General features: G+C 40.1%; 1 protein-coding gene across 1 annotated transcript in view; it reads right to left on the bottom strand.

Annotated features, from left to right (window-relative positions):
* Positions 1 to 25,107, bottom strand: part of LRP2 (low density lipoprotein receptor-related protein 2) — a 201,514-nt gene that overhangs the window by 38,673 nt on the left and 137,734 nt on the right. Inside the window, exons 45-56 of the mRNA XM_012650705.1 lie at positions 23,259 to 23,384; positions 21,724 to 21,843; positions 18,492 to 18,623; positions 16,939 to 17,140; positions 13,126 to 13,421; positions 10,762 to 11,278; positions 7,837 to 7,989; positions 7,210 to 7,380; positions 4,219 to 4,442; positions 2,689 to 2,866; positions 1,474 to 1,670; positions 516 to 761 (exon numbers count right to left, since the gene is read on the bottom strand). Coding sequence (XP_012506159.1) covers positions 516 to 761; positions 1,474 to 1,670; positions 2,689 to 2,866; positions 4,219 to 4,442; positions 7,210 to 7,380; positions 7,837 to 7,989; positions 10,762 to 11,278; positions 13,126 to 13,421; positions 16,939 to 17,140; positions 18,492 to 18,623; positions 21,724 to 21,843; positions 23,259 to 23,384 — 2,562 coding nt within the window. The remainder of the gene's footprint in view (positions 1 to 515; positions 762 to 1,473; positions 1,671 to 2,688; positions 2,867 to 4,218; positions 4,443 to 7,209; positions 7,381 to 7,836; positions 7,990 to 10,761; positions 11,279 to 13,125; positions 13,422 to 16,938; positions 17,141 to 18,491; positions 18,624 to 21,723; positions 21,844 to 23,258; positions 23,385 to 25,107) is intronic.

The following is a 25,107-nucleotide window of genomic DNA, read 5'->3' on the forward strand; positions in this document are numbered from 1 at the left end:
TCTGTTTACCACGAGCAGAAAAATAGAGTCCTAAGCCTCCTCACTGTCTCAGCACCACTCATGTGTTTGGCAGTGTAACTTTGTCGGGGGAGAAAGGACTGGATTTGAAGTAAAAAGCCTGGGCTGAAGCACTAGTGTTGCCACTAAATAGTAGCAGGACCATCCACTTGATGGGAGCCTCAGTTTCCTCGTCTGCAAAATGGGAATTGGTTAGTACCCACCTTCCCTACCTCACAGTGTTTCTCTGAGGCTCAAATGACAAAGCACTAGATATACAAAATGTAAGTTCCTGGCATCATATTATGGACAGTTAGACATTTCGTGTCTCAAAAGGAGGTATTCGCCACTTCAGAAACAGGGTCTGCTTCAACCTGCCAGCCATGTAGCTACACTTTGCGTTGCGGTGCCAGAGTTGCAGAGAGCCAAGAGGGAGCATCCCACAGGGCGGAAGCAGGGGACTCCACGTCCTCTCTCTCCCTGCCCGGTCATGCCTTGTCCCTCCCACAAGAACTCACTGCATTCGTGGATGGGCTCATCCGAGTAGTCTCCGCAGTCATTGTCTACGTCGCACTTCCAGTCCTGAGGGATGCAGCGGCCGTTGGCACATCTGAACTGGCCCGGCCGGCAGGTCCTGCTGGCGCAGTGGGAACTGTCTTCATCTGAGTTATCCTCGCAGTCGTTCACCGTGTCACACTGCCAGTATTCCGGGATGCAGCGTTTGTTGGCGCACTGCCATTCATTGGACTCACACTTGTGATTCTCTGCAAGCAGGGGCGTTTGGTTATCAGCTTCGAAGCCATCAAGAATAGAAGGGCCTAATTTATGCCAATGAATCTTGGAGAACTCAACTATAATTTATTTTAGAGGACTTCGGACCTAATGTGCTTATTATCAACCAGTACTACTATGTGGGCAGTTATTCCTTTGATTATTACTGTCTCCCAAATTCTTAAGTATCTTTTTCTTGCATACAGAATTAAGGCATAAGGACTGAATCCCCCATTCTATTAAATATACCTTGTTCCCTTCCCCTACTGGACCTGGTTTTCAAACTTTGTGTTTATCGTTGTTGTTGATATATGGTTTTTAGTTTGGAGGGTTTTTGGGGGGGGATTGCCTTTTAAAATGGAAACATAAATCAATACTACAACTGAGAGTCCTTGTGTAAAATGGAGTTGGGAAACCCTCACTTCATCCTCAATGTTAGCTCTTAAGGAGGATTCAATGCCTACATGTGGTGAAGAACCACCGATATAGACAACTTATTATCTACTTCAACCATTTGCCTTGTAAAGACCTTAGGATTTTTAAAACACTTCATAAAAAATAGAAATAGAGGGGACCGTGAGTTTTCTCCTAGGACTTTGAACTTGTTTCTGGTTTATGACATTCAGGAAACCCCCCCTACAGAATCGTGATTGTACACAGTCACGGCAGAAGTGGGCTAAGGAGGCATAAAGCAATTCAACACACCACAAAGGAAAGAGTCTTCATCAGAGCCATCGGGGCAATCTTGGCGAGCATTGCACAGCGTCTGTGGGCTGGTGCAGTTGCCATCCTTGCACTGGAACTGTCCCTGTCGGCAGTAGCGCTGCGGGCAAAGGGCCATTTCATCAGAGCCATCCGAGCAGTCTCTCTGTCCATCACATTTCCACCAGATAGGAATACACCTGCACAGAGAAAATACAGCACTTTCTAGCAAAGCAGGTGGGTGGGGGAGGACAGCTATCTGAAGAGAAGAAGTTCAACACAGAATTCCAAGTAATGACATGAACTCTCTCATGACCCTAGAAGAGGACCAATTCAATCTCAATTACTGTGGTGTATTTTCAGAGAAAACATAATTTGACGAGATAGAACAGGTTTGCTAAGACCCAAATATATATTTAAAATATGTGTTGAGTATGATGATTAAATTCCTTCTACAACAAACAACACAGTGGGTATTTTGAGCTGTGGTTCTAGAAGCAGTGACGGGTTGAGATTGTCTGCAGGGTGATATTATCAAAGACATCTGGGTATTGGCTGGGAAACTAGAGGGAACTAATGATTCCTGAGTGCCTATGTCATGATAGGTGCATGCTAGATTTTTAATCTCGGATATTTAATCACCACAATAATCTACCTTGCATCTCAGATGCTGTGATCTAGTAATGTCTCTCTCCATTCCACTCTCTGACTCAGTTTCCCCGAGTCATCAATGGCCTGTGGACACGGTTAGAGAAATAATCTGTGGCCATGTTTCATAGCAAAGACAGATGCTCAAAAATGGACTTGAATGTCAAACCCTGGATCTTCTGGCATAGGTAACTAGGGAGCTAGGCCCATATAGGTGTGGAAAAGACAGTGAAATTCTATCACTCCTGAGGGCTATTTTTCTGTACACACTTATATATACTCTGGCTCTGACACTCAGGACAATTTATTAGAAGGAAGAAATATACAGTTTGCTTCCTCTCTATGGATGCTTGCATACATACACATAACAGTTTGGTTAACAAATTCCTTCTATTCATGGAAAGAATTATCTGAAATTGGAGACTGAGAGTCTTGATGTGTTCCACACGAACTGAATTAATTAACCCAAAACCTTGGTTCATTAGAAAACTCCCATCCCCTGGAGCCTCGAAGTTCAACATCTGTCCAAGGGGTAAAAAGGCCCTGGGGAGAAGGAAAAGAGAGCCTCACTTTTCCTTGTTGGCACACAGGAACTGGGTGCTGGAGCACATGGGCAGGCAGTAGGTGCTGCCTCTCAGTGGAAGGGTGTGGAAGTCATCTGGACACTCGCAGGTGAAGCCTCCTCCTCCTGCTTTGATGAGGCAGAGATGAGAACAGCCACCATTGTTGGTACCACATGGATTGTCCACTAGGGAAAAAGAAAGAAAATATGTGTTCATTTGCTTAAAGAGAGTATCAAGCACAGATTAGCTGATTACCCACCTTGACGTGATGCTCATCACCTCTTAGTGAAAAATAAAAATAATTACCCTAGTTTTATGCTTTTTCAAAAGCTCATAAATAGGACAGATGATAGAGTTATATAAACAACAGCCTTGTCCCTTTGACAAAACTCATTTATGTGCTACCAGAAGTGAGGCATATCCACTGGTGTTTTTGGCTAGAAAAGATGAGTATCTCAAAATCCTGGGAGAGCAGGTGGTAAACTTAGCTTATATTCATGTGCCCAGAATCTAAGTGAAAGTTTTTGTTTCCAGCAGATGCTATATTCATTCCCTTATTCTAAGGATACAGGTAACAGAAGTTTGGCCAAGATCAATATGGGTGGATAAACTAAGTAGCATCTTTACTCATTTTCTGGGTCACCACTTAGAGGTGAAGATTAACTTGAACTTCTAATAATATGAGGAATATTAATGTCCAGAAAGAAATACCAGACATCTCCATTTTGCTAATTTTCATTTTTCCTTACTTCCAAGTTTATCACATGTTTTAGCAAAACACCAGAACAAAGCAGACCTACAAAAGCCAGTCTATCCCCAACACATACTCCAGACCTTTGCTAGATTATCTCTAAATTATAGCATGGCTTTAATTGCATGAATAAGAATATAAGTTCACAAACAAATAAAAAGAGATTCTCTAATTTATGAGACACTAAAATGCATTACTCTTGACGTTATTATCTTCTAGAAGTTGAGAATAACATCTATTTGATACATAACATAATGTCATACACAAATAGACAATAGATGTTTTATAATGACTGTAACTTTCTTTTAAAGTAGATTGATCGTGGTATTAAGAAATGATTATTAATTTCTTAGGTGTCATAATTGCATTAGGGTTATATAAGGAAATGCCCTTAGTTTTCAAAGGTGCTCTCTTAAGTCTTTAGGGCTAAAATGTCACATTTTTAGCACACTATAAAACACTTCAGTCTTCCCACCAAAATGGATAAAGTAAACACGACAACACAAAAACTGTTAAATCTTATCAAAAACAGAAGCAAAAAACCCCACAGATTGATCTTGAAGAACAGGCCAAGGTTTCAGAAAGAGTTCTAAGTACCCTTTCCAGGAGTAGGGGAATCAATTCTAGAGATATTTGCACACTCTCAACTCTCAGCATATGTTTTGAAGAAAACACTAACAAGTAACAAAAACCCTTTGTAAATCACAATATTCATGCTTATAGAGACAAGAATGACATGCACATAACCTGAGGCAACTGTGCCTAACTCTTCAATCACCCACTCACCAATTGGCTGCCTGTAGGGATGGTACACATGGATGTCAAATGGTCTGTGCGTTGTGTTCACCAGCATCATCCTATTTGATCCATCATATTTGTTTCCCTTTTCAACTGTCCTTGTATTCCAATCTGTCCAGTAAATAGTGTCTTCAAAAATGGTAACAGCAAAGGGGTGAGGCAGTGTCCCATCATACACCGTGTGTCGATGGTGGCCCTCCAAATCGGAGTACCTGTGGCAGTAGGAAGAAACAGTCACTCGATGAAGAAGATAACCCCTCTCCTCTAATGACTTTCAGGATAAATGAATGAACAAATAACTTAATAAAATTCTACCTCCTAGAGATAAGTGAAGTTCAGATCCTCCCCAAAACTCCTAGTCTTCAATTAAAGCAAAAACTAAACTTAAAGGATTTATTTTAACTGAACAAAAGATGCAAAAATTGAAAGGGTGCTCAAAATGCATAGGAATAGCCACAGGAGTTTCAACAATCTCTAATTCCTAACCACAGTTGCTTTCTGCAGGTGCAGCTAGTATGGCTGTTGTAGGTTTATAAGCTCTGATACTGATGTTCTCCATTAAGCACCCTTCCGAAATCCTGCGGGGGACACCATTCTCGTTTCCTAAGTCACTGCAAGAAAGCAGAGGATAGCAACATAGAGCTGGAATTCCAACTTCTCATGAAGATTTTAGGAGAGAAGCTATTCTAGGAGACAGATGGGTTCTCAGCACAACATGAGGGGAACACAACACACAGGCCTGCAGAGTTAACTTTGCATACACCAGCAGCATGTTATTATTAGTCATGCCATGGGCACTATTAATGAATACTTTTCCAGAAGAATAAACCTCCAGGGAAGGTTCTCTGATTTCAGGATGATACAGAGCATCCACAGTGAAATTTCCAAGTCCTCTTAGTTCTAATGTCTCATTCGTTGCTATGAGTCTATGTCAGAAGTCACTTCTAAAATACATTTTAATATTTAAAAGTTTTGGAACATAACCTAAAACTCAAACAAGAGGTAGAATGAGCTAGCAACTAAGAAACTTGATAATGTTAGCTATGTGATATGAAAAATATTTCCCAAAATATCATAATTTATGGTAACTTATAGAAGCCATAGGAAAACGTGAAGACCTACTAGGCCTCTGTTGCTAAGAATGCAGGTAAATGACCAGAACTTAGTCACCAACTGTCTTTTTTAAAATCATAGGCCAGAAAGTAGTCCTGAGACATTCCCTTCCAGTTCTTGCATGATCTGTGTAGAGATCTCAGACACCTCTATGATTATTTTCTGTCAAGAGTAGAATCACAGGCACAGCTCTCATGATATCTTGGTGCATCCCAAGATGTACAAGGAAGCAGCTGGATGCTCTATAAAAATGTATTGCTTTATATATTCTATGAAATATATTTCTGCATGCATTGCTGCCTCTCTAAGAGACGGTCAAGTCAATATGGCTGCATGAATATCAAAGGATCATTCATTCCTGGGTCTTGGTGACCAATATTATGATTTTACTTTTAGACCGAAACTTACTGCCTGAATTTTAGAATCCAGTTATGCAAATAATCTGGATCATATTTTATCAATAAGTGAACAGAATATTAAGCAACTAGAAAATTTTTTTTGACTCTAATGCTTTAAAAAAACACTGTCTATATGTACACTGTCCATTTCAGTTAAACCTACTAAGCTTTCAAAACCAAGAATAACCTATAAGACCCAAGGGACAATAAAAGCCCAACGAGGAAGTTGTTGAAGCTTCCTTAAACACCTTGATAATTCTAATTCTATATGAAATTGTATGGGAAGCTAACTGAGCTCTTTGATACTCCTTTCAAGAGAGGATACACACTGTGGGAAGGGCCGAGGGTGTCACTATTAGTGTATCACATTAAAATGATACAAATAAACTACAAGAAATTTGTAACATTCTGCTGATTCTGACCAAAGTTGGTCTCTACCCTAAGAGTGAGTTTTTGTCTGCTATGGTAAGTTCTGCAATGAGAATGCTAAAGGGCTACCTTAGTATATCAAATGAACCAATTCAACAAAAGAGAGCTGTAGGATTAACCACGTCTGCTATGAACACAGGAAGAAAGAAAGAGTACTCGCATTTGTGCCAGGTATTCCTTCTTTCTCGGTGGCATGTTCCAAAAAAGTACAGGGTTAGAGAACCTCAAACCTTTCTATAGTGACCTTGGCAGCAAAATAAATGCAATAAAATGATAGAATTTCTAAAAGCCTTTGAAATAGTTCTACTGAATTAATGGTACTTCTACGCATTTGAATGCAATAGGCTGTACCTGCCTACGTATTCATAAATGCTTACCCAGAAGACATTACTATGGTCCAATTAAGCCATAACTAGCAATGCCCCAAAATAAACATGTACTAGTTGATTAATAAAGTATATTATCATTTTACAATGACTTGTTCATTGAATAGTGTATTTAATATACTTTAAAAAATTATCCTATTACCAGAAAGATGTGAATGCATTATCATATTGAATTTATGTAAACAGACTCTACTGTTTCATAAAATGCTACATTGTACTTAACCATAGACGTACCAAAGTATTTTAAGGAAATTCTTACCAACACTTTTGCTCTTTTCTTTTTCTCAAATACTAAAATCTATTAATCATATATTTGGGAAGGGACAGTGAAGTAAAGAGATAAGAAAATTAAGATGAGTTGACCACTAAGCCAACTACCATAGGAAGAGATTATTAGCCCCATTTTCTAGATGAAAAAAAATAATAAGAAGTGAAAGTACCAGGCCATACCCTGATCTGTATGACTTTAAAATTCACTTTCTCTCTCTGTTGCACCATACCATATAGCCCAGCAGCTTTAGTTAGAAGTGGCATTGGAGTGACTTCCAGTACACAGGCCAGTTAGGGGATGCATGGGACTAAGACTGGAAGCATGAGCGCTGAGGTTTGGAGTAAACAGCTACCCACTGTTTTATTCTTTTCTGTGTACGTACTCGATGTAACCCAGGTGGGCATCTGTCCAGTACAGTAGATCATTGGTGTAATCAATGGTGATGCCATTGGGCCACGCTATCTTGGTAGAGATAATCACAGACTTATTGGTTCCATCCATGCCTATTCTCGCAATGTATGCACGGCGAGTCCAGTCTGCCCAGTAGACGTACCTGTTGGAGCAAACACAAAGAGTTTGATGCCCAAAGAAGTCAGCAGCCAAAAGACATACCTTTTCTCTGTTTAAAGAAATGGCATTTACATTTTACAGAGACTCTCAGAAAGGAAAGAGAACTAACAGGAAATAATCTAAAAGAGAAAAGGGGACAATGTACAGAATGCTCAAGAATGAACATGAGTAACTGTGGCTTTGACATGAAGAGTCCAGCAAAGAAGTGGGTCTTTTTAAACCACAATTTTCTTCGTATGCAGCCAAAATATGTGACTTGAAAAGTGAAAAGGTGTGCCATGGCAAAGAAAGCCGAATAGCTGATGAATACCATCTGAAGAAGCCATGCCTTGACCCATTACACTAAATCATTTGCTAGGGAGGAAAAGCAGCCTGGAGACAGGTACACGGACAGTGTAAGGGCACGAAAGAAAAGCCCTGGATCACAGAGAGACAATACCCATATTGAGGGTGAAGAGCAATTCCTCTGGGACGATCAAAGCAGAAGGTGTTGTTGGCATCCACGCAGTGGCGGGCCAGGCTGCGGCGGTGTTCACCATTGAGGTCGGAGACAAAGAGGCCATCCAGGTAGGCATCCAACCAATAGAGCTTTCTAAAATGGAGAGCCAGGAGTTACCAACATGGTCACTCTGTGAAATGGTAGATGTTTAATCACCAATTTCCTATCTGCACTACATGAGAATCACACAGACACCTCTCCCCAGGCAGGGGGAGACAGGAAGTTAGCCTTCCTGCAACGAGGCAACAGAAGATGCAAGAGTGTGTGATGCAATCCCCACTTTAAGGTGCTGTCACCTACGAAATTCTGGGGCCACACCTCACACCAGGAGTCTGGTTTTACTTTCCTCATGCAACATAAAGCATCCTCCCCAGGCAATGCAAAAGCTTAGAGGAACAGGGAAGCAGAAATGAGTCACTCTTACAGAAATGATCACTCTTACAGTTTAAATGGTGGAGTCAAGGAACAGATTTGTCTAAGTGTCTCACTGAGACTGCTCAGAGGAATTCTGAATTATGACATCCTTAAGATAAAGAGAAAGCCCCCATCCCTGGCCCTGTCAGACAAGGCTGTCAAAGTGAGTTTCTTACTCTGTGATATGTTTTACTTAAACTTAAGAAATTTTAGAAATATATTAGAATCTGTTAGACACTCCTACCTCAAGGATATTTCAGTTCTAAATATATTGCTATTCAATAAAATCCATTTGTTTTCTATAAGGCAAGTGTTCTTAACCTGAGGTCCTTATTTGACATCAAGGAAACCTGGACTTTGGTCTGTGATCCCTCTAAAACTAACCTACAATTGTGAGAGTGTAAATATGTAAGTTCTGTTATCCAGCAAGGGATCCCCAGGTTTCACCAGAGTCTTAAAGTATGCATAACTTTCCAAAGGGTTCAATGCCCCTATAATTAGATGGTCATACAGGATCTGATAATCGATTCCAACTGGAAGGAGAATGATTTCCCTTCTGAAAGGCTCGAATGTCTCTTTGCAAGAGGTAAGCCCTGATCCAACCATGCTGGGTATCTGAATATTTATCTGTTAGGACAGTAGCATTATTCTAGGGCTGAGGAAGAGGCAATGAGTATGCACAAAACATACATGCCTTCCAGTGAATTCACTTGGGTAAATCCTGAGTAATTAGATGGCCACAAACTTGGATGCCATCACTGTAGAGACTAAGAATAGCAGCAATAACAGTGGCTATGTATTAACCACTTACTAAATGCCAGACCCTAGACCAAGAATTTGTTTTATTTTGTTTTGGAGACAGAGTCTCACTCTGTTGACCTGAGTAGAGTGCAGTGGTGTCATTGTAGCTCACTGCAACTCCTGGGCTGAAACGATCCTCCCGCCTCAGCCTCCCGAGTAGCTGGGACTACAGGCACACGCCACAATGCCTGGCTGATTTTTTTCTTTTTGGTAGAGACGGTGTCTCACTCTTGCTCAGGTTGGTCTTGAACTCCTGAGTTCAAGCGATCCTCCCGCATCAGCCTCCCAGAGTGCTACCGCACCCAGCCACTCATTCTACCGGTTTTTGAGAGAGAGAGGGCTGAGTAACAATATCTTGGAGTTAAAACATTATTTTTCCCTTACTGGAGCAAAGGATGGGGTCAAGAGCAGGACCATATTTAGTTCTGTTCCTGGAGATCATCAATCGCTATGCTTTTGAACTTGTAGTAGAGCCACTGTATATATACATACTCTTAGTCAATGTTTCACTCATTGTTCAGCAAGCACTGAGCACCCATGTCAGGCCAGCTACCGGTCAGGAGAACTAGGGAGCAAACTCTCCCCATTCCCCATTTTAGGATCTTTACCCTTGAGATGGCCAAATAGGAGGATGTGGGGAAGAGCCCTCAGGGAGTCTGGGCTGCCTGCAGCAAGAATATTTACAGCGTAAGTGACTGCAGCTTCATGTCTGCTAACCACAAAGCCAACTAGTTTATGCTGCCAAGTATCTGATAGACTCGATATTCAATAGAGATATTAAGAAGTATGGCTGATGGTAAAGTTTTAGCTAAAATAGCACTGGCCAACCTTAAAGGCCCTACGTTTCTAGAAGGACTTTCTCAGAACAAGAAAGTTTCTTTCCGGTTAGCCATTCTCCTTTTCATGACCAGCCCAGACAAGCCTGTGCACTCCAGGGGAGCAGGGGCCATGTCTACCTTGTTCACCTCTAAATCATGGGTGCTTGCCATCACACCTGGCATGGGGGAAGTACTTAGGAAGCTTTTTTTTTTTTTTGAGACAAGGTCTCACTCTGTCACCCAGACTAGAGTGCAGTGGTGTCATCATAGCTCACTGCAGCCTCAAGCTCCTGGGCTTGAAGGATCCTCTTGCCTCAACCTCCCGAGTAGCTGCGACTACAGGTGCATGCCAAAATGTCTAATTTTTTTTCTTTTTTTTTTTTGTAGAGATGGGATCTCACTATGTTGCCCAGGCTGGTCTTCAACTCCTGGCCTCAAGTGATCCTCCCACCTCGGCTTCCAGAGTGCTAGGATTATAAGCATGAGCCACCATGTGCGGCCTCAGGAAGCAGTTTTGAATGCACCAATGAATGCATGAGTCATCCCTCAATATCATCTCCAGTTACCTGAATGGCCAGCAGTGACAGAGCTCTTTCCTCCCCTGTGATGCCTCTTTCCATAAAAAGAATACCATAAATTGTATAAATAACTAGATTTAAGTTCTATGGTATCCCATCTGAGTATTAAATACAAATCAGAAAAAAAGCATGCAGAAGCATTAAGTGTACCCACATATTAACCCAAGTTGAAAAGATTAATTTCCTATCAAGACGAAATCATGGTTCCAATTTTCTTTTTTTAACTTTCAAAAAGCTTATCAGTGTTTTCTTACCTGGCAACCCAGTCTACAGCCAGACTTTCTGCACCTGGTAGTCTGTGGCTTATGATTGTCTCCCTGCTTGTCTTATTCAAAAACATTCTCTCAATGACTCTCCTCTCTGCATCAATCCAGTACAATCTCTTTTCTACTCGGTCAAAATCTAGTGCCACGGCATTGCCCAGTCCTTGCAAAATGAGGGAGTAAGAGTAGCCATCTGTAGTTAGGTTTCTCAAATAGTAACGGTTGCTAAATATGAGATAGGGATTGATGTTACTGTTCTGCCGACAGGTCTTTCCATCTGGTTCTCGGATGTAGCCTGGGCCACACTTACAGATGTAGGAGCCTATTACGTTCTCACACTTCTGGCTACAGACAAAGGGCGTCTCCTTGCATTCATCAATATCAACACAAGTCCGCTTGTCAGGCATAAGCTTATAACCAGGACGACAGGAACAATAGAAACTGGTGAGGGTGTCTGTGCAGTTGTGATCGCAGCCACTGATTGAAGGGTCATTGCATTCATTAATGCCTGTGGGTAAAAGGTAGTTATTAGAGATCCTAAAATATCAGCAACCAACTCACTATAATGGTCCCAAGTCAACACTGCTACTGGACAGTGCCAATTCTTAATGACTCATGCTAAAAGAAAACAGACAATGGTGATTTCCAAAGGCCATAGATTATTCAGAAGTCACTATTTTTCAACGTCTTTCCCAACTTAATCCTTCACCAGTGGTTTTAACAACTAATACAGGAGGAATGGGAAAAGAACAGGAGAAGAAAAGAGCCTAGGGAGTGCGCTGGTGAAACAGGTCTTTCAGGGGAAAGAAAATGCTCTGATTTGTAGCATCTTGCATTTCAGTGATGTGACAATTCACACCATGGCCAATCTCAAGCTTCCAGAGTGACATCACTGAACACAGAGCCATGAAGAGATGCACACATGTGCCTCTCACCAGGTGCAATACAACACTAGGTGAATCTCTGGCTGGTCCTGAGACACATGGCCAAGCTCACCCAAAAACTACCTACAGCAGGAGGAGAGCATGTTCTTATTAATTCTCTACTCAGCAAGGAGCAATGGGTTAAACATTACTTCACGCACTGCAAAACCCATGATTCAAATATCAGGCCTACTTCTGCCACCAGTTAACATTTCATTTCACATCAGTGGGCTACAACAGTCTTATTATTTGCAAAATGAAGAGAGTTTACAAGATCACTAGGACTCCTTCTGGTTTTAAGAGTAGAGGTTTAGTCGGTCTGAAAGAGAACTAATGAGATCAGTTTCTCTTCAAACTAAAAATTTAAATATGAATTACAAAAAATTAAGAATTTAATTCCTATAGTTTAGCTAAAGCAAAATTATTAGGAAGAAAGCGGATTGAAAGGTAGAAATTGCAGATGTGATTTTTTTTTAAAAGATATCCACTGTCTGGTGTCTAGCAGATGTTCAGGAGTTCTCGTTAAATGGATTAGAAAAGACAGCTGTTAGAAGAGTTTTCATCAGACAATGAAAGAAAGAGATTTTAAAAGTAGATTTTGGAGGGCATAAAGTGATTATTTTTAAATATTATACATAGAAGATAATTTCTCTAAATTTCCATAGCATTGTCTGTCTGAGTTTCTGTGTCTAGCATTTGATTTTTCATGTCGTTTCGTGTAAGTCTGAGCTTTCCCATAAGAACAGAGACCACATTATGCACTTCTGGGCCAATTAGGCAAATACATTTAATGGGTGCTGATGACAAGGAACCAGTGGAATAAATGAAAAGATATGGTCTCTCCCTCAAGTATTTAAATTTTTATTACAGAGACAATGACAACATACATGAAACAATGGTGGCAAGGATTAAACACCACAAAGCATGAATTGCCAATAGTACGGAGGTCAAGACAGTGCCAAGCAAACAGTACCTGTGTTATAAATTCACGACTGCTCTCCTTGTGGTGACTGGGGTGAGAGATTAAAACTCTCCCACTCAATCACCCGAGGAAGAAAACGAAGAGCAGGTTAAGGAGTCCCAGCAGAGGGAGGCTTCAGGCAATAAGTCATTCCAAGGGTTCAAAGAGAATCAATGCTGTTCTCTTCATTCTTGGGCACCTTATTTAGCAATGATGTTAAATGATGACCTGAATATTTGTTCATCTTTTGTTCTCTCTAGTGACAGCCTAACTGAAGAATTCATCCAAAAATGTTTGCATACCTACCTTATGTACCAAAAAATCCTTGCCTTTTGCTATACCAACAATAGTAATTTTCTGGTAACTTTCTAGTTAGAAGACAGATGGGAAAGTCTTGATAAGTGGTAAAGGATTGAGGATCCACATTCAGTCTCCCCTTTTCCCTTTTCCCAAATCTTCCATTATACTCACCACATCCTTTCTCATCGCTGTTGTCCAAACAGTCATCTAGGTGGTTGCAGAGTTTCCCCATCTCGATGCAGTGCCCGTTGTCGCACTTGAACTGATGAGGGGGGCACGTGGCTTCCGGGGTGTGACACAAGTGCTCCAGCTCATCAGAGCCATCCCCACAGTCATTGTCATCATCACAGACGAAGTCCTGATAAATGCAGCGCCCGTTCTGACAGGTGAACTGGTGCGCTTGGCAGGTCGGGTACGAGCAGTCCCTCTCATCGCTGTAGTCACCACAGTCGTTGCGCCGGTCACACCTGTGTTAGGAGACCCAGTACCACTCTTGGGGAGGTTGACAACAAACCTCGACTACCCCCCACTTGGGCCTTTGCTTCCTTCTCTATCCAGCTGTATGCCAGGCCAACCATTTCAATAACAAGATCACTAGTGTCCTTAGTCCTCTCTCCCCCAGAATCTACGCCTACTCCACTAATCCCAAACTCTAGAAGAATTCCATATTTAGCATTCCACACAACTTTCCCAGGTCCTGGTGCTACCATTAGAAATGTGCTTAGAGCTACTAGAAATAATTGCATTCATTTTTTTCCCTAGTTGATAAACTAATTAAATACAACTTTGGCAATTTTGGTGTACATCAGATCTATTCATCGGTTAACGAGACAGCTTAGGCACTAGCCATATCCTGAGTAACCATATGATAGAAGAGTCCATACCCAAGTGGAAACTCACAGGGTGAGTGTTTTATGTTAGAAATGATAAGATTATTGCATATGTCCTCTAACAACACATATCTTCCCATTGGAATAATGTTCGCACTGGCAGTCTTATTCCATCTTTCATTATAATGTTCCTGCCATCTGTTGTGAATTATGGTGATGGGAAGGAGGGCAAACTAGCAGATTAGCATGGAATACTGGCAAAGGAAGAAGGCATGTTATAGTACTAGAAGCCTTCTTGGGACCCAACATTCCCAGGCATCATCAGGACAATACAGTTTCCGGAAATTCTGTGAGCCAAACTGGTCTTTCTTCTCTACATTATTCCAAGATCCCATAAATAAAACTCAGGATGACTGAAGGGAGTCCTGCTGACAGGAACAAAACTCATCATAAGTATAAAGGAATCTTGGATAAGGATGGAGAAAGCTTGGATAAGGATGGACAAGCATTAACTTGACGATTCATGGAACAATTTACCACAGAGGGCATAGGAGCAGGACATAGAGCATTACAACATGTTAAGGCACCAAAGGTGAATGTGGTCAGTTTTACAACTGACCTACAACCAGGTCTAACCAGGACTGCCATCCCTAAACCCAGGGCACTGTCAGCATGATGTATACCAAAATGTGTGCACATAACTAAAGAAAGCTATGGTCAAAGCATACTGGCTCAGCCCCATTCAGTCTCCTGGGAGCTATTTAACTCATTTCCAAAAGATTTGAGACACCAATGCTTTCCTTACTCTAATTTAGGTCCAGCCAAAAAGGAACAAAAAAGCCAATTAGGCAAGCAAATCACCAAACTTTCAGGAACAACTGCGCAGCAGTATTGCAGAGAATTGCTCACCACTCAGTCTTATCACCCATGTTTTTTAAGCAGCATCAGTAATGAGCCAAGAGAAAAAAGTGAACAGGAAAAATGATCTCCTGTCCCGCTGAACCAAATGGGGGAACACCCATTCTGCCAAGCAAGCAAGAGGACACACGCTAACAGCCCTCTTAGTGGAGGCTGGTGGCCACTTCAGACACACAAAATTTGGGTTATTTAAAACCCTATAGCTCAGGTTTCCAGACAAACAGTATTTTTTTTCCTCTTCCATCATAGCCCTTGGCAAAAGCAATTCGGAAAGTTCAGGGGCAGAGAAAAAAAGAAGAGAGAAAGATATAGGGAAAGGGAGGGAGGGAAGGAAAAGGAAAAAAAGAGAAGATGAATGACATCAGTAAAAGTCTGGTCGGGCAGGGGTAAGGCAGCTGTGAGATCATAGTGATGATGAAGGCAGAGCTCAGAAAGCTCAGAAAGGGAGTAATGAGATATAACCTAGAGTCTGATCAAAATTAAGACCTGCTACAGGTCTAGTTCCCAGAGTCTATGCCTAGGTTTTCAGAATATATTGATATCTAAGATTAAACTATTTACTGAATTGAGAAAAACTAAATAGAAGTGCAACATGATAGAACTCTTGAGCAGGTAGGGAGAAAACATACATAAAGGATTATTCACTTTCACTACAAAACATGTAAATCTACAGCTCGCATCCATATCACTTAAACACAGACAAAGCATATTCGAATGCAACTTCACTATGCAAGGAGACAGCCCCAGCTCCTGAGCATCTTCGGGCTGTCAGTGCACAAACTCTACCTCTCTGCCCTGTCTACTTGGGCCCATCAGGGCATGAGCCACCCCACAGAGGACATTTTCTAGGTAACATTTTAATCTTTAATCACTTCTTTAATCTTTAAACTTATTTAATCACTGTCCTTTTTTGGTCATAATGCTGAGTCCCTGCTCCTTTTGCAGCCTTCATAGAACATGACTCAGCCTCCTCTTCCTTCCTCAGGACCACACCACAAACACCCAGTTCTACGTCACACTGTATTCCAGTGGTCCCTCAGCAGGTGCTCATGGGCTGCCTGCCCCTACAGTAAATGGCCCAGCATCTGCTGCTCTGCTCTTGTGCTTGCTTCATACACTCTTCCATCTCCTTTGCTGGCAGGCCGTAAGCTGACAGCTCCTGTTCCTCTCAGTGTGCCTGTGGGTCCTTTAACAGTCCTTGGCACGTGCAACATCTCTTCCTAGCTCCAGTTCCACATGTCCAAATGCCCAAGACATACTTTCACCTGGGAAGTCCTACTACATCAAATTCACCTCCCACCTGCAGAAAACTCCTTTGTGGGCTCCCCTAATTTTGTTAATGCTCTTACTATTCTAGTCCATCAGGATCGAAACTTACAAATCATTCTCCTTCTCTGTCTCCCTCTATATCCAAAGATTTGTTAAGTCGAGGTGAGAAGTTGGGGCATTAAGTATAGAAACCATAGGAAGTGGTCCATTTGAAGAAAGAGGTAAGGAATCAAACAACAGAACATTGCAGGAGAGATCCCTCAAACTGGCAGCGTGTGAGCTGAATCTGTTTGACCCACACAGTGTTTAAAGAATTTTAAAATTTGTTGCCAGCATTTAAAATCAGAATATTTCATATCAAAATCCACATTTCCAACTGCTCTCAAAAAAGAGAGCATCAGAACATCTGGCCCTCCTGCATGATACTGAACAACGCTTGCATCCTTCATTGGAACATATGTCTCAGTTCACCCCATGTGCCTCTCCCTGTTGTCTCCTTGACCCTGAGCCTAAGCTCTATTTATCATCATGCTCGAACTGCTACTGCTCTTACAACAGAGAGAAGAAAATGGGATATTTCTTGTACCCATGCCTCAACTCCAAATGGAAAACTAAGAGGGTCACCAGCTTAAGAAAGGATTTTCTTATATGCAGCCCATTCCATCCGTCTGCCTGGCCCTCTGTGTAAGGCCACATTATGCCTTTCACAGGCCCTAGGCATTTATGTCTTCTTGGGCTCCTTCCTCCATAAAAAATATTAAAAATTATATTGAATGACTATATTAGTATAAAGCCATATTTATTAATACTGTATATTAAAATACTTTCTTTGACCTGAAAGTACTTTTTTTTTTATTTTAAAAGGAATCCAAACATTTTCATAGGCCACCAAAAGCATCATGGGCCCTAGGCACTGTGGCCACTGTGCCTAACAGGTAAGTCAGACCTGCCCGCATGGACCACTCACCTGAAAGAGCGCGGGATGCACAGTCCGTAACTACAGGTGAACTCGTTTTCAGAGCAGGGCCTCTGGGTGCAGTTCTGACGCTCATCATAGGCGTCAGAACAGTCCGCATCGCCGTCACAGACCCAGGCTTGGGGAATGCATTTCCTGGCCGGAGGTCTGCTATTCACACAGAAAAACTCGGAACTTGAGCAGTTCTGATTCTCTGAAACCAAAGCACACAAGAATCAAAAACCATATGAGAGCTCAGTGTAGCAGTCAATTCTCTTGCTTTATGTCACTTAACATTCTGAGGGATGAAAGGAAAATGGGTAAACAAATCACATTGCTATGGTAATAACGAATCATAATAAAAATACCTCCCAAAAGTTCCATTTTAATTGCTTTGGACCTAGGCTTTTTCAAAGTAAGAAATCAACATAATAAAACACCTCATTTATCTTTCCATAAAAGTAATGTAAGACCATATTTTTTCCCTCTAGAGCTTCAGAAAACCACTCCCATTTTGTTAATTGGATACCAAATGCCTTACATTTTGATAACATTTTTTAGTTTACAAAGTCTAATCACACAAGCACAATGTGAGAAAGGTATTTTTACACCAATTCTACAGATGAGAAAACTGAAGCTCAAAATGGCTAGATGGCTCAAAGTCATAGAATTAGAAGGAGAAAGAGCTAGGGCTTCAAACCTGGCTCTTTTCCCTCCAAATTTAGCGCTTTTTCAATTACATTATAGCTAGCACCCCAAGTAGAATTAGGGTAGATAGGAGAGGCATATGTCAACAAGAGTTGTCAGAAACCATGATGATGCTGTCAGGAAAGTGATGAGGTGCTGACATAGAATCGTTAATGCCCACAGAATAATAAGAAAAGGTATTTTACCCAATCTCATTGCAGCTGCATAGGAGACAAAAGAAGGAGGGAGGTCTTGGTAAGGGGAGGTGGAAGAAAAGTACACGCTACGAACCACGTATGTGCAACCGTCGCCCACCCATTTCAGTGGACAGAGTATATGCAGCACTATGGACCACCACCAAGTCACAACACATGAGGCTACCATCAAATGCAAACATCGGGAACCATGGATTTTATTGTCCTACCATGGAATGGCACTCTTTTAAGACACCTTAGCTAAGAATTCCATACTCCATTGGTAATGGAAAGGGTGTTCCATAATCTATTGAAGAGGAATAACAATCCCCTGTACCAGCTTTAAGGTGACAGATGAAACTGGACACAGGTAACTGTTTCACTGTTAAAGCTACTATTAAGAGTGGGTGACCAAGTTCTCTTAATTTGTTCTTGAAATGTGGGACATTTCCATTAGCCAAACACAAAAGAAAGAAGGCAAATATAAAGTCATTTTTCATCATTCTAAAGCATTTAAGTGGATGATAGCAAACAATTCCAGAGAGAAGAAACAAAAGTGACATTCTGCCGGTGTCCATTCAATTAAAGAGGAATATGCATTCAGACTCTCCAAACACAGAAAAACAACTGTACTGGGTTTCCCTGGAATGTGACTCCGTAGAGCAATTCGTCGGCTTTGCTTACCACATTGGTGCCTTCCATCCTCATCACTCATATCCCCACAGTCATTGTCACCATCACAGATCCAATCTCTTGGGATGCACCTCCCACCATCACACTTGAACTCATCACTTAGGCATGTTCGCTCAGGGTGTCCTGAAAAGATAAAAAGCACACTCAGTAAAAAGAGTGGTTTGCAGTCCAGGAATCTAGAGAGAAGCTGGCTATACATGGGTTGTCTAGAAAACTCGACACAGAGCATTACCCAGTTGTACACACCTAAGGCAGATCCTCCAGTGAGACTCATACCAGTGACTGATGATTTTAGGTAAAAGTAGTTGACTGACAGTGCAAAGCCTTAATTATCTTTGGTGATTAGGATGAGATTCAATACTCCCTTACAGGTATGGTAGAGAAATAATAGTCTTTTCCCCAGGGATGATATAAATTACCTGCTATTTCAAATGTTTCTATTTTATTAATAAAATCTACTTTTCATCCCAAACCATTTTGTTCTGTGCAAACCATCTCCACGTTCAACACACTACAAATTTACCTATTTGCTGCCTGTCTCCCTGTTTAAGAATATTTAGCTCCATGTGGACAGAGATCTTTGTCTCACTCACTGATGAAGCCCAAATGTGTCTAGAACATAGGTGTTTAATAAGTATTTATTGAATTAAAGTAAGTCACTCTTCTACTTTAAATTAGCCATCACTGATCCAAATCCTTTAATCCTAACTCCACATGTTCCTATTTAACTAATCAAGTTGTCATAGTCCCAAAAACCCAGGGCTCCCTCAAATTAGCCCAAGACAAAAGAAAATTTAATAGTAGCTGTTAAAGACACAGCACAATGATAACAGTAAGGAGAAACAGGCCCTTTCAGAAGCTGGAATGAAAGGTGTGTACGTTGAGCCAGACTTTTTGAAGAGACATATCCCCATTGACACAGAAGAACCACTTACAGAAATCTAGTCTATAAGAATCTTCCCACATATGCACAAAGAGGTTTCTAAAAGGATGTTCATTCCAGAATTATTTTTCGTAGTGAAAAAGTGGAAACAATCTAAACACCCAATAGTTAGGAAAAGGATAAAAACACACGGAACATCCATATTTTAGGTGCATTTGGCAGAGCATTTGGCAATACAGATGAATGAGGTAGAACTGTATTTTCTAACATGCTGACAAGATGTTATTACGCTAAAAAAGAATGGGGGGCTAATTGCAGAAAAATGTGTACAATAAGATTGCATTTGTGTTTTTTAAAACTATATATCACAATATATAGCTAAAGGTAAGGAGAATTCACATCCATCCCTAATTCTGATTATCTTTGAGAAGTGAGGGGATTGGAGAAGGATGAAGAAATGTGAATTTTGTTTTTTTGTATACATCTTATTTCTTTAAAATATACTTCTGTGGGCCAGGCATGGTGGCTCACACCTGTAATCCTAACACTTTGGCAGATGAAGTGGGAGGATTGCTTGAGGCCAGGAGTTCAAGACTAACCTGAGCAAGAGTGCGACCCTGTCTCTACAAACAAAAAATATAAAAATTAGCCAGACATGGTGGCACACACCTATAGTCCCAGCTATTCAGGAGGGTGAGGCAAGAGGATCACTTGAGCCTAGGAGTTCGAGGTTACAGTGAGCTATGATGACACCACTGCACTCTAGCTTGGGTGACAAAGCCCGACCCTGTCTCAAATATATATGTGTGTGTGTGTATGTATGTATATATACTTCTGCATATTATTGCTTGAGTTACTACAATGTGAACATATTCATATATAGGCTCTGTGTTTATTTTTATTTAAATATGTCAGGCAATTGGTTCTAATTACTATTACTATGACTTTGGTTTCCATGGAGAAGTTTGAAAATTCATATTCATTCTTCATATATCTAAACCAACAATTCATTTATTTGAATGAATCTCTAACACTATTCTACTCACTTCACAGTTATTAATTATTTCCTTTACACATCCTCAAAACTCTATGTGTCATTTGCTTTCTACAAAACTTTCAGCTTGGGGAAAAAGAACTTAATGGAGAGCTCTAAATACCTCTCTCCAACTATGAGCCACAGAATTTAAACCTGAGAAAAAACAGGAATAAAAAACAGTTTGACTTCAGCTATAAAACTATAATAATGGTCCTAAGAAAATATTCCCAAAATAAAACATTTTATATATGACAGTATTTATAGCAGCAATATTCATAATAGAGGAATAAAATAAAAGCAACCCAATGCTTAATAATAGAGGCAGTTAACTCAATGATAATATAACCACTCCCTGGAATATTATAGTCATTAAAAAGGAATATGAAGACTACATAACAAGGGTCAACAAACTTCTTCTTAACTAGATAGTAAATATTTTAGGCTTACAGGCCTATGGCTTACAGGCCATATATTCTCTGTTGTACCTACTTGACATTGCAGCAAAGCAGCATACACGATACGCGGCTGCGTTCTAATAAAATTTTACCTATAAAGATGGGCAATTGGCCCACAGCCATAATTTTCTGACCTCTATATAGCAATATGATTTATTGACAGATAAAAAAAGGAATGAGGAAAATAACTCCTTTATATTTTTACAATAATGTAAAAAAAGGTGCCTGGACATATGAGGGCCGGCCAGAAAGTATCCAGCCATGTAACCATTCTCGTTATATTAACAATGGCTGGATACTTTCCAGACAGCCCTAGCAGATTAGAATTTGCAAAAGTAAAGAGCAGCCATCAAATACAAACAGGGCATAGCTGCATCCAGAAATATAACAGGAGGGCCCCTGGAACTTCTTGGGAAGTTCAGATGGCCATGGGACCTCACTTCATGAGCTGGCACAGAGACAACAGAAAGGATGTGTGCCCATAATACGCCCGTTCCCCATGTATGTGATGATTCCAATCACTTTTGCATCCTCCAATAGTCTTAGAACTCAGACAAATACAGAAATTCCAACTGAGAGTCAACTAAAATTAGCCAGGCACTATATTGGGTGTATCACCAACATAATCTCTTTATATCAGCATCAATCAGCAACTTCCATATCCTGATCAGCTCCCCACACAGTACCCTGAACTAACGGGTCTTTAATAAATGTCTGCTGGGTGGTTTCAGCAACCCTGCTGAGAGCTGGGGCAGGGAGAGCAACACTAGTCTGCATTTGAAGTGATTGGAAGAGACTGAGCTTGTGTAGCTGCATCATAATGCTTTCCATGCTTGCTTACTCTCTTACCACAAGAGGCAGGTTCGTCGGAGCCATCAGAACAATCTATTTCTTGATCACAATGCCAGTAGTGAGGAATACAGCGCCCAGATGTGCACTGGAACTCATTGCTGCTGCACGTGTGAATGGCTGCAGGAGGAAAGAAGATAAAATCCATGAACAAAACACACAGAGTGTTCTCATCAGTCTTAACAATCTGCCTATATCTCTGAACTAGATAATAGTCACCAAGAAAGGAAGACTGAGGCTGGAAAATGGACTTTTGTGTAAGCTTTCTGCGGGGAGGGAGGAATACAGGGAGAGAAGGAAGGCAATATCGCCTCAATTCCAGGAATATTTTTTCTGGATTCGAGAAATCCAAAAAATAAAGTGTATTTGTTAGAAAATACTGAAGAACGATCATTGTGACAAATGAAATCACAAATTATGTATAAGTAGTCTTGGTTTTATTTTTCCCACTATAATATAAAATTAAATAAATAAATTATTTATAAATAATAATTAAAAGCAAAAACAATAGCATGACCATATCGGAGCTCATCTCACACACAACTTTTAGCCATGTTAGACCATGGTTCTAGAGAGGTGGCAAAGTTTCCCTCTTATTCATCCTTGTAATATGGTACTTTTATTTGAGTAAATGGGGGACTCTGCCTGCCTATGTTTGAACATTAATTCTTTCCTCAAGTAACCTTAGGGAGCTCTGGTCATATGTATTTTCTAAATTGTTACATGGGTACAAACCTGAATCAAGTCTTGTAATTGTTCTGGTCTCTAAGGCTCTCTTGCTCTAGCTCACGGTATCTGATGATTTGCCAGGGGGAAAAGGACAGGGAAGCAGAGGCCCTGACCTTCCCAAAGGTCAGCAATAATTCCAATCTGCCTAACCCTATCTCTTTGCTGCAACCCGAATTCTGCTTCCTCACGCTGCTGTTATTACAAAAGAGTCCTCTTCTTGGACTGTAGCCTGGCCTGGTGACAAATTATTGTCATGCCCTTTGGTTTCCTTGGGAGGGGACCAGTGATCAGAGTTTAATTACATATACCCCTAACAGGGAAGAGCAATTACTAAATTCTTAACTTATGCATCTATTTACACTCATAGTCTCAAAGTTATCAAGCTTAAGAAAGGCCTTTCCATTTGAGCTATAAATATAGGAAATTGTCTGAATAAACCAAATTGCTAAATGTGAAATAGAGGTTTCTGAAATTTTTCAGTTCCTAATGGCTACTACAATGATATTAGGAGTAAATTATAAGGGCCTAGAGTCCGAGAAGACAAAAGTCCATCAACATGGAGAGAAATGACTCTCCGAGTGTAGCAGATCTCTGGAAGAAATATTTGGGGTCTGGGGATTCCAGCCAGGGAACAGAGAAAAGGAGCTTCTTATAAGCTCCAGTCACATCCTAAAGCAATTGCCTACTGCAACTACTTGAGATGACAATTGAAATTAGCCCAAATGCACACGCTATATTATCTTTGTGTTAGCTCAAGACGTGCATCTCTGGCATGACAGAAAGAGAAGCAGTTTTATCTTACTCACTGCAATAAGTAGGGTTTTCATCACTCATATCTCCACAGTCATTGTCTCCGTCACACAAGTAAAGGCGAGGAATACAAATATTTGTACCCTGACATTTTGTGTATCCGGGCTGGCAAGTGCGATCAGCTTGAAAAAGACAACCAGATAATCATCGAGAACATATCCACCAAATACGTATGGCAAACAATGTCCGTGCTAACAGATCTACGGCAGAACGCAAACCCCTGGAAGGGAGGCATTTTCAGAGATGGATCCTGCTATCAGTGAGGCAGGATCCAGGACCTATAGATTCTACAGCAAAAAGAGATGTTTCCAACTCATACAGGGGGTGGGGGGAGATGGGGGCTGCTTTGTAATTTAAATCATCTGATTTCATTAATTAATGGTAACAACAAGACTCCCAACTCTTGGTTAAATAAACTGGCATGTCCACACCATGGAGTAATATGTAGCTATTAAAGGAATAAAGAAGATCTCTATATATTGATAAGTAATGACAGTATTATCTCCAGGATATATGGTTAATGGTCAGAAAGCAAGATTCAAAACACTAAGTTATCTTTTGTGTAAGAAAACGGATGATATGAGTGTATGTACAGTGTGTGTATGTGTGTAGTAAGAGAAAAAGAGAGAGAGATGTTTATACTAAAAACAACAGCAATGAAGAAAAGATAACGAATAAAACTGTTATCCCCTCTAGATAGACTGAGAAGAGCATGGAGGAGCAGAGAGGAGAGGAAAAGATAAAATTTACCTGTTGTATAGTGTATGTAAATGCACCTGTTGTACAGTTTTAACTTTGGAACCATGTAAATTATTTTGTACAAATAAAATCGATGAAATAAAAATGGAAAAAAGAAATTAAAATTGGAAAAAGTAACAAATGAAAGTAACTGTATATCAAGTTGATAGCATAACCCTACAGAGAAAAAAATTCGAATGTCTTTAAAACCTGTATTTTGACTGCATATCTCTAGGGGGACATAATCTAAAAAGAATCTTGCATTGAGTATTATTAATAGTATTATCTGTGTGCTTATAATAATTTTGAAATTAGTATAGGCATTTTGAAATTACTGTAGAATAAAACAAATAAGTAATTATGGTAATGTCATTAGGAACTAAAATTTTAAGCATGAGAAGAGACGTGATTATAAAAACTAAAAAATAAACAACATAGAATCTTGCATTGAGTATTATTAATAGTATTATCTGTGTGCTTATAATAATTTTGAAATTATTATAGGCATTTTGAAATTACTGTAGAATAAAACAAATAAGTAATTATGGTAATGTCTTTAGGAACTAAAATTTTAAGCATGAGAAGAGACGTGATTATAAAAACTAAAAAATAAACAACATGTAATCTTAAATTTAAATGGGAAATATCAATGCAAATTTATTTTTTCTTTAAAAACCATATTTCCTAGCTCTGACCATTGGAAAGGCCTACAAGTAATGAAAGTCGAATAGGAATGAGCACCCAACACTATAATTTCTAAATACCACAAAACGAGGTCTTCTTGGGTAAGTGGCTAAGTCCACTCTTTTGTTTTCCCAAGATGCTAAGGTACAAATCCCAGAAAGTTTGGAAAAATCAATTAATTAAAAAGCTATTTACCAGAAAAACTAAAGAGAAAAACGGTTCTGGTCAACACAGTATTATACAGCTTTTCATACAACAAACATTAACCACAATGCATTTATACAATCATTTGTGTCAGTAACTATTGCTAAGGCTTTAAAATAATCAAAAATTTTATCAAGGAATTTTTAATCTAGCATATATACAAGCCAAAGACAAAATACTCAAAGTTAAAATATTCAATGGTTGTATAGATCCATTAGT

This window comes from Propithecus coquereli, unplaced genomic scaffold (genome assembly GCF_000956105.1).
Source record: "Propithecus coquereli isolate 6110/MARCELLA unplaced genomic scaffold, Pcoq_1.0 Scaffold34, whole genome shotgun sequence".
In the NCBI taxonomy this organism is placed as follows: domain Eukaryota; kingdom Metazoa; phylum Chordata; class Mammalia; order Primates; family Indriidae; genus Propithecus; species Propithecus coquereli.